Here is a 10,978-nt window from a genome sequence, read left to right as displayed (position 1 = left end):
AGTTTCATTCACACATTTTGACACACAAACCCTGCATATTTAGAGAGTTCTTTCTCAACAGAAAGCACTCTGTCCCACTTTGTGATTTCATGTGCTAATACAGGAAGTGCTCCACTGTGTTTTCAAACTCCATACACCTTCACTAGTATCATTTGCATAATTTCAGACGTGCAATTGCCAAACTAATGATGAAAGGTAGCTGTTAACTTAAAACTACTGCTTCGTTCCATCACAACGTGGAACAAATTTTGATCTTTTCTGCACAACTCCAAGTATCTTTAGGTGATTAACTACATTTTGTCAGAATTTTGATGGGGATTAACTTTGAACTAAAACAAGATTTAAGCTGATCTACATCAATAAGTGTGAATGTATCAAAGGTCCTATATTACAAAATATTGAATGAAACAAAACACAAGTTCAGGTATGTTTCTGATGAGGAAACAGCATTATAACAGATTTTTTGTTGTTGTTGTGTAATAGGGACCCTTTGAGATATGTTGTTTACCCAGAAAAACACGCGAATGGACTCTCTTTGGTGGAGCTACTAAACTGTTATGATCTGCCTCAGTTCGTAGGAGTGTGAATCGTATTGTCAGACGTGAATTGTGAAGAGTATGAAACTTGGAGTGACTCACCTGCTCTCCCAAAAACAAACACATTACTACCACAGGAGCACCTCGTCCCTTCTCTGCCAATGAATAATTTATATGTGGAATTTCATGTTTCTTTTAAATGAGAAAGTGGTTTCTTTTAGCAGAGTGGTATGCGTTATAGTTGAATTTATTCTTTTTTTTTTTTTTTTTATGTGTGAATGTTTGACCGTGTGTTGCCATGTAATTTTGGATTCATTATTGTTTTACCAGTTCACCATCTTGGCCTCCACTTTTGACTGCCTTATCAGCCCTATTAAATATTTACACAATTTGTACTTCTAGGCTTGAAGAAAACATGGTGGAGTCATGAATCTTACATGAACAAGGCACAGTCAAACTCCTCATAATTTGGCTGTTTATTATTATTCTGAATATGCAGGTGCAAAATGTGGGTGTAAATGACTGTATAATGTATGCAAGTTGCTGTTGACACAATGTAGAATATCTCTCCAGGTAAAATATGCTAATAAAGTTTGAGAGTTCTGGTTAATCTCCTTGTTGTTAAAACTTCCCTTATAGCTAAAGTCAGGAGCATGAATATTTCACCATCATGTTTCTTAAGGGACACAATATATAACTTTTGTTATAAATACATAATTATACATAATTAGTATGTTTCTTAGATTCATAATTGTAAAATATGATTATGAAAAGTATAGTTGAATTCAAACAAACCGGATGTCAGTGATGAAGTGCACTATGTAACTTTTCTGGAGAAGGGTCAGCTATCTGCTTGTTTCCATGGAGATGTTAGTGCCTGCAATCTGCAATGTTCCACATGGCATTAAATGTATCTCACTTGTCTCTATCGAGTGGTATGGCACCATGCCAAGTTACAGGTCAGGTAAGTGGAGATGTGTGGTGTTTTTTTTTTTTTTTTTTTTTTTTGCAACAGAAACATCTGTAAGTGAATAAATGCAAGAAATATATATATATATATATTTAATGCCATACCATGCACCATCTCCATAGAGACAAGAAAATGCCAAATCACACAACAGAGATGTTACACAGTGCACCTTCAAACTAAGCGGATATTGATAGAGATTATGGGGAATTAATGACAAACTATAATTTTCTGCATAGAAGCCTCAAATTGCTTTTTAGGGAGGTTTGATGATCCTCATTGCTTTCTTGTGCGTTATACAGATTTGTTTACAGCACAAATAAAACTAATTTCAGACAGTAATTAACATTTGAATACTTCATCATCCATTCAGACAAGTTGCCTACTTACTTCTGTTATTGATAGTGTTGTGCTTTGAGTTGTGCTGGGTGAATATTGACTATAGCTAAAAGGCAGCGGCTAATTAACACTGAGTCTACAAGTGGAGCTGGAAATACAGTGGCATTGACACCAGCAAACACAGACACACAACATACATCACATCTTCAAGGTACTTTTCTTTCACAGATATGATGTGTCAGCTTCCTGTTATGAAATACATTTAACCCTGAGAGTGTCCTTGATTGATTCTCAAAATATTACACTTCTGAATGAATATGTTCGGGTCAGTTACTTTCAATTATGCAAGACAGAGGTTGGTGCAGAGCAAAACAGTCAAGACCCCATGATCCAGTTAGTGTTTTAATGTTACCTACTATAAATAAGGGTTTAGATCACGTGTATATAAGAGCTTTATGAAAGAGTCCTAGATCCAAAGAATGAAAACAACCCTAAATTATTTTTTTAAAAGCTGGTAATATGCTATTTTAACCATGTATCTAAAATATAAAATGCAATTTTATTTGACAAGTATCAATTACTTAATACTTGCTGCATGATGTTCTCTTCTAGATCATTGTCTTAACTTTTTTAACTGACCCATATAGTCATTTGAGTATATTTTCAAGTTTAAGCAATAATTTTAGAACAATTACTGCAGTATTATGTAATCATAATTATTTTGGCCATGAAAATTGTGATGCACAATTTTTATATTGTCCATTGCCATTTTTAGACATGTATATATATCTTTGTTTTATCTCAACACATTTTTGCAATAAATACACTATTAATAATTTTTGATACTAGACCTTCATCTGAGACATGATGTTGGACTTTAATTAATCTTGTACAGTAGCTACAGAGCAATGTCCCGAGTTTACTGGCCTGTATTGTCCGGTGGGATCTCTCCTCTGTGTATTTACATGAGCAGTTGACATGCACACACACTCTCCCACACGCGGGCCCTCGTTCTCACAGCCTTACACTTTGGTAAACGTGCCGAGAATCACTGCACTGAACAGCAAACAAACGTAACAGCCTTCGAATCAGTCATTTCCCGAAAGATTAATTTAGCTTCCTTAGAGAGCCTCGCACAAATGAAAAGGGATGAACCAGCAAACTCCAGCCCCCACAAGGAAAATGGCCACTTCGTCTCTATCCCATACTATATCTACCCCGTTAATAATGTCACTTTTCTCATTCAGGAATAAAACAAAACAAATTATTGAAACAGAGAGACCAGTCCATCGAGTTCTGGTTTGACAGGCTCCACTCTTTACTGTGCGACACATAGTTTGGTAACACAAAACAGCAAATGAACCGTTAACACTGCCTTAGATTATTATGAAGTTATGTATTTGAGTTATAATGGCTTGACTCACACATTTGAAATAAAAAGCTTATAATTTTGGGGGCACAAAAGCCCTATTTATAAGGTTATCACTGCATGTATGTCTGGCCAAGTGAAGGTTACAATCACTATGTCATGTTTGTTTGGCATAAAAGATACTTAATATTATACTTAACTTGCTTTGCTTGGAGAGTCAAAACCATCAAAACCCACATTCAACTGTCACTTCATATGGCACTGAACTATATCAATGACAACAAAAATAAACCTACAATACATATATTTACACTTTCAGTTGTAAAAAAATAAAAAAAAAATTGTATTTGCATTAAAGACATTCTCTGTGGTGTTTCTGCAGTGGTTTGTGAAAAGTGAATGTCCATGCGTTTCCTTTACACTTTATATACAATAATGTAGTCCAATAGAGTCCAATAAGCTTTTAGGCATATCTTCTGGAGTCTCTCTTACAGAGTATCTTTTTAAAGGCCCTCCTGAAGTCATTGTTGAAGATAGTATAGATGATTGGATTGAGTGCACTATTGCAATAGCCAAACCAAAAAAAGAATTTGAACAGAGTCAGTGGCACATAGCAAGATACGCATATTGTCTTGAGCATGTAGGTGAAGAAAAACGGAAACCAGCAGATGACAAAAACCCCTATCACTACTGCCAGGACAAAAGTGAAACGCTTCTCACGGTTCTGTCGGCCTTTCCACCTGCTCCCCTTTGTGCTCTGGACACGTTTGGGCACCTCATTGTCTCCTGGTTTGATTTGGCACAGCTTGGTTTTACCTTTGTGGCTCTTCTTTTTAATGGAGCAGGGGTTGTTCACTTTATGATCAGAAGATGACGAGTCTTCAATGTCCACTCCATTGACTTCACCTTTGACCCCATCGCCTTCTCCTCCTTGCTCTTTCAGTTCAATGTCCCGTTCCCCGTTCAGCTTGATGTCCTCCTCTTTGCCTCCATCCAAACCATTGTGCTTGTGGTCCACTGCATTTGCCTTTGGTATTCTGTCTCCAGTGGGGGCCCGAGTTCTCTTCTTGGCAATTTGGTAGATTCGGATGTAGACCAGGACCATAATGATGCAGGGCAAGAAAAAGGAGCCAATGCAGGAGGAGATGACATACCACTCGTCATCATTGATGGTACACACGGGGTGCTCTTTGTTCTTCTCCTTCTTCATGGTGATCAGGGGTGGGAATGAGATCACAGCTGCAATCACCCATACAATGAAGATGATGCACTTAATGCGGCGAGGGGTCCTCTTTAGGTTGTACTCAATGGCTTGCGTGATGGACCAGTAGCGGTCCAGGCTGATAGCACAGAGGTGGGCAATGGAGGCGGTGCAGAACAGAACATCAAGTGCAAGGTAAATCTCACACCAGATCTCCCCAAAGTACCAATATCCCATCAGCTCATTGGCTAATGAGAAGGGCATGACCAGCGTGGCCACTAAGATATCTGCAGAGGCCAGAGACACCAAGAAAAGGTTCTGAGGAGCCCTGAGGGCTCTGCTTGTGAACACTGCTATCACCACCAGCACGTTTCCAAACACTATCAGAAGGATCATGAAGCTCACCAGGACCGTCAGCAGAACGGACGTCTGCACACTGAACGGCGCCCAGGACATGGTCCCGTTGGTGTCATTGTCAAACCCCATGGAGACAGATGTGAGTTCACACGAGGATACACAGAACCCTCCGGTCAGGGCAGAGAGCTAGTGCCTCACAGTGGGGCTTCGAAACCACGGAAATGGAAAATAACGACTCCTCTCGAGCTTTTTCTCTTTCATAATGAATAATCTCATTGTATCAGTGAAGAGACTGTGGCATCATCTGGAATTAAAAGGCAACAATGAAACTAAAATTAGCTAAACGAATCAAAGTATTATAGGAACAATTATATACTCTGCTGAAGATAAATATGTAAATAACTTACCAAATACACAGAGCTGCAAAGAATTATAACCAAAAATGCCCGGTGCGCAACTTCTTTACGCAGTTCAGAATGACACGGACAGAATCCATGGAGCCTTTTCCTTTAGTCTCTGTCGCCTCTGTCCACAGGCGCACGCACAGGTCCGTGTGTTGTGTTCACCAGCAGACTAATAGAGCGCTAATCGTGTTATCCTGGGCGCTGCCGTGCTGCTGTCTGCGCGAGGAGTCTCTCCCTCAGTGTTAACCAGAGCGCCACTCCCTCACTTTATAACGCGCACACACCGGCTCCTACTAACTACAGTGTAGAGAGCAAAGGCAGCGTGTGTCTCAAAGACTGAGAGCATATGACATTAGACATCAGCTTAAGTAGAATAAACTGTTTTTTATAACAGTCTGAAACAGTTGGTCACGTTTACGCACGGAGCGTATCACATACACATTCTCCACAGGTGAAAGTCGCGGTTTACGATCACTTTCACTAAACCACTATCATGTTTGCTTCAAAATAATTTGTATAACTGACATTAACTTAATATAGTATGTTATTAAGATTACAAGGGACGGGTATTGCTATCAAAAGCGCATCAAACCATTGGTCATTACGCAGGCACTAGCCTAGAAATCCAGCTATGGCTGGTAACAGTAACCACATAAGATTATAACAGCATTCAACGTACCCGCTATGGACCTTCACTCTTCACTTTTCTTTTTGTTTTTTGAGCTCAGCGGGTAGAAGGGCCATTTTTCCGTGAGAGAAGAATTATGAATGCTCTTGGATTTTGGCCCTGTATTCTTAACTCGCACCATCTGTCGAAACAAATTTTGTCATCTTGGATTTTTCAATTTTATCTGGCATTTTGTATTGACTTCACACATTTACTAGGCATTTACTTTTGTTTGCCTTCAGCTATGATGTCTGTGTAAGAGATTACAGCATTCACAGCAGCGTATGCCCTTGATCATTTTCTTCTTACTGAAAGAAGCAGTTTACACAGAGCGTCATAGTCTACTTGTGGAAACAGTGTTTAAATGAGGAGGCTCATTTACTTTTGTACAAAGTATCTTTATTACTTTGCACACAGTGGACTGTATAAACAAAGTGTAAACATATAAGATGTCCATACTCAATTATTTGGTTGACCTGGTGGTACATGTCAGCTGTAAAAGATAAATATTTACCTAACTAACACATTTATGGCATAGTGTAAAGATGTTACGCTGACATGCTGTAAAAGCATCTGTCATAAGTCTGTTCTTACTCCCTATAGGCCTACTGATGGCACCTTATCTTTCTCTCACCAAAATATATATATTTAACCATTCTTTCAAATATCTGCTCATATATAGGCCTCAAAACTTGACAAGCTTAATAAGTTTTGATCAAAATTAAAATAAATGGGAGCTCAGGCAATATGTACTGTCTTATTACAGAATAATGCAATGTAGATCCATTGGAGCAAATGCCCCATGGAAAAATAACTGCAAAGTGTTAACCATGTGATGACTATAGTCCGAGGTGAAGTGCACACCTAATGTGTGCACCTAATGTGTGCAATTCCTAAATGTTCTCAGTTTTTGTATGACTCATAGTTGCTCAGCTTCAGAAGATTAAAGCGATTAAATATTTAAAATCATCTGAACAAATACTGTTCATGGAGGTCTCTGCAATTCACCATTCACAGATGACCTGGCAGATGCCCTTCCTGTTACCACAAGCCACATGACTGTGTCTGGAGCAAAGCAGTTGAAATGTGGAATGGGGTGAACATTGCGCAAAACCTGAGCCAGCTATTTCGAGGTTAGAAGGTGAAAGCTTACCCCACTCCTGCCCACTTGCAAACATTGTTATCATGCGACATTATAAAACCCTCAAGTCTATCTTACATCTTGGTGTAATCTGTAATTCCATGAGTAGTCCCTGTTAGAAAATGTTTCAAACGGAGAATAACCCTGACCAACAAAACAAGTCAAGTGCCAGGGTATAGGGCAGAAATAAATACACCCCTTAGACCAGTATGAATAGCTTCTCAGACCAGTACAGCATGAAAATTACTTTGGGATGGAAGTGAAAATGTCTCAATTTCAACAACACTGTCCAGAGGACTATCTTTGAAACTTTTTCTGTTATCAATCTCCCATCCTTAATGCCACTGATGATGGCTTTGGCTTCATTTTATCAAAGATATTTGTTGTTCTATCAAGGGAGCCATCATTTCCCAGAGCTGGAGCGCAGTGCTGCCTCTGATTCACAGTTACAGCTATCTCAGAAACAGTGTGTTTGGTTTTGTGGTTTCACATTTGAATTCAGTCTCTGGGAAGATGGCTGCCCTTGGAGGATGGAGGAGGAGGATGAAATTCCTGGGGAAGTGTGGGAGGACACAAAGTTCTGCTGCACAGTCTTCCTCGCATTCTACTCCTCATCCTCATCCTGTGTGGTCATATTGTAAAACAGCATCATTGAAATCTGTACTCTAGTTCTGACAGTGCTTTTGTGCAGCAGTGCTTCTATCCTGTGTCTGTTGCCTACTGTTCTTCTGCATTGATTTGCATTAATCAAGAAGACAAAGTAGACTAATCTCTGATCCAGTACAAATGCCTGAGACTTTTGTGAACAGAGGAGGAAAGCGGTGACATTTTCAACAAATTATGAAAACCATTACAAGTCAAATAAAATATTCTTGGAGGATATTATACTGTTTGGAACCTTATGGTTAAGTTAAGATACTTTCTATTTTCTGTTACTGAAATACAAATAGACCAAATGATTGGTGAGCCCGGCTGGTGTTTTATTATGGCCTTAAATTTTCCTGGCCTGGTAGACCTATGTAGACTATTACATGCATGGACTATAAATGCTGTATGGTACACAGCTAACAACGCCTCTCCTGTAGTGTCTGTGTGTCCTTTAGGTGCCCTTAGTGTCAACAGGACTTTCACCCATGTGCTGACGTCACACGCACTCACCTGTTGCCCAGGAGACCGTAGTCCATTTTTCTGTCGTATGGCACAAATGCAATAGACCTACATAATAATACAAGGCTAATGTAATTGTACCATTGTTACACGTGTGGTTGTAACAGCCAATATGAGTTCTGTTCTCTTTACCCACTGCGCCAGCCCGAACACGGAGCCGGCCTGTCCTGTCTGTTCCTCCTGGTTGGCAAAATACCACTCGTACAGAAGCTCAGAGAGTGTTTTAGGTAAACACCTTTAGATCGACGTGGCGCTCATTGATGCGTGAGGACGCACACAACGCGCATGGATACAGTGACACCTGTCGTTTGTCTCGTCCCAGTTTCACGCACCACACTCAGGCTTTAGTATAGACCTACACAGGAAAAAACATTACAAAGTCTGCAGGCCCAGGTTCAACATCCAAATAAGAAAGCAAAGTGAAGAAATAAAATAAATAAATAAATAAATAAATAATAATAATAAAAAAATAAAACATAGCCTATGGTCTCACAATAATGGGTTCATATTGATCCCTTGGGTTCAAGAATATTTATATTTGTAACATGTCTAGACAAGTTCTTAAATTCTAGGCCTATTCCCACATTAACAAAATTACAGTAACCAAATTGGGGGTTAATTTAGACAAAGAAATTATTATTATTATTATTATTATTATTATTATTATTATTATTATTATTAATATGACATCGCCTATGCACATTATTTTGAAGACTATTACTATGGACAGTTTTAATTCTTTTTAATTGTATTCATGGTGCCACTTGTGTTCAACATAAATCCGGTCACAGCAGATGTTTAATTAGGCCTATCTTCTATTTTCTGATTACTTTTTCTCTAAACTATGCAGAAAGCTCGGTACATGCTTGAACATGACAAAATACCCCACATATAGGCCTAATCGAAAGAGAGGTGTAATAAACTAAATCACCAGGTGGGGTCAGTGTTAGACAGGGCACAGCTGCTGACCACACTACTCACGCTACAATAGATGTCTTGTATAATTGTTTTATATCGCATTTTATTTATTACAGTGACCTTTCGCATCACGCATCAGGTCTTAAGCTTTGGTCTCAATGAATGAAAAAAAAAAAGAAAAAAGCAAGGAACCTACTCAGTGTGAACAAAACAATTTGCACATAAACTAAATTATTTTCTGTAAATTGTTAGCCAAATACAGGGTTTGATAGACCTGCCAAGTCTTGGTCACATTTTTAAAATATATTCTATTTTTAATTTTTTTATCTCCAAATGTAATATCTGTGAATGCCCTGTCTGTGCTGAAGAACAATAGGAGTCAGATTTAGTGGAATTCCCCTTTAATGCCAAAGACAAGTGAGAGCACTTGATAGCATAATGGCATCGTCCTCCATTGCACTCTGTATTCTTTGTAAAACTCTAATCACATTACAGATTTTAATACTGAGCCTACTGAAACATCAGATCACTGTATACAGAGAAGAAGGAAAATGACAAAAAGAAAATCCGACCCAAAATTACATTGTTACAACCAATTGCTTGTCATCAAGTACAGTCAGTGGCCATAGACACAAGGAATAGCCAAAAAAACACATAAAAGAGCATTAAGGCTGCTTGTCAATGTTGATAAGTAGAAGAAGCATGGACACCTTTCTCTGTGTACAAAAAGGGAGATACTTTGCAGAAACACTAAATAACCATCTGATTCAAGTCCACTGTGAACCACTTTATCCGCTCACCCAGTTAAATGCTTTCAACATGAGCCTGTACATATGAAGAGACAATGTACTTCAAAGGCAAAACGCCAAAATAAGCTGTGTTCTTTGTGGTCCGAAATAACAAAACTATATAAACACCAATCATACTGCAATAAGATTAAAATATTTTCAGCTGGCGGCAATTTCCATGGAGCCCAAAGCAAACTTAACTACATTCATGATCTGATAAATGAGTGCTCAGCCCAACGGTATGCTCCCATAAACCTGTGCTGTATAGTACTACCGTCATTCACAACACATGATACAGATATGTCTGATGAGCCCCTACTAAAGCACATCTCACTCAGGTCAAGTCACTGAAGGCATTTCCACACAAAGTAAACAGACGAGGAATGCAATGCCCCCAGTTTGCTGAGCATGAACACAGAAAGCCCTTTTTACATCGTATTGACAGTCTTGTACTGTGACTGCGTTGAGCTCATATGTGCACCTTGTTATGAAGTCTGATTTAATCTGGGTCAGAGCTGCTGCAAACCTGGACTAGAGTCAAAGGATCAGTCCAGCATCAGGATGTGGGGGTGGTCTGCATGGGAAAAGATGGCGCCCCGTGTGGTAGAGATCAGAACATCCTGAAGGAACAAAGCCCACCGCACCACTGCTAGAGGAGAGCCACACTTCTCAACACAAGACTGAGGAAGTAGAATATATGGTCAGGAAAATAACATTGGATTGGCTCGTTAATGCACAGCCTGTTCACATAATACTAAGAGAAAAATGTGATTTTGCATTAAGAAAAAGAACACTTTCCCTCAAAAACAAAAAACAAAACTAAACAATGGCTTGAATTGTAAGTGGCTATTCAGCACACAGAGAAGCCAGGTATGTAAATCAAATATGCGCTACAAAAAAAAAAGTAAAATTATTTTATGTTAGAGCAAACCCTTTTAAGACTGTCATCACCTGACCCTGCTAACTCAATACATTGACAAAATTACACAAAAAAAGAAAAAAGTTCTAAATCAAATACTGAAATGAAAAATGCCCCGTTTAAAAAAAATCTTGTGAGGCCACTCTATTTTAATATGGAGAAGATGCCAATGTTTTCAAAAGTGCACAAGAGCAGCAGCATTGCT

General features: G+C 38.8%; 1 protein-coding gene across 1 annotated transcript; it reads right to left on the bottom strand.

The window, feature by feature from the left end:
* Positions 1–3,136: 3,136 nt before the first annotated feature.
* adra2a (adrenoceptor alpha 2A) lies at positions 3,137–10,931 on the bottom strand. The gene is made up of 2 exons (XM_055157921.1): positions 5,177–10,931; positions 3,137–5,073 (listed from the first exon to the last, which is right to left on the bottom strand). The coding sequence occupies exon 2, from the start codon at positions 4,896–4,898 to the stop codon at positions 3,675–3,677; it is 1,224 nt and encodes a 407-aa protein (XP_055013896.1). The 5' UTR covers positions 4,899–5,073; positions 5,177–10,931; the 3' UTR covers positions 3,137–3,674.
* Between the last annotated feature and the right edge of the window lie 47 nt (positions 10,932–10,978).

This window comes from Boleophthalmus pectinirostris, unplaced genomic scaffold (genome assembly GCF_026225935.1).
Source record: "Boleophthalmus pectinirostris isolate CB_2022bp ecotype Guang Dong unplaced genomic scaffold, ASM2622593v1 HiC_scaffold_22, whole genome shotgun sequence".
Lineage (NCBI taxonomy): Eukaryota > Metazoa > Chordata > Actinopteri > Gobiiformes > Gobiidae > Boleophthalmus > Boleophthalmus pectinirostris.
This window is presented reverse-complemented; position numbering and strand designations above follow the sequence as displayed.

Coding starts and splice junctions, on each gene's coding strand:
- adra2a (XM_055157921.1), bottom strand. CDS start 4,898: ATGGGGTTTGACAATGACACCAACGGGACCATGTCCTGGGCGCCGTTC.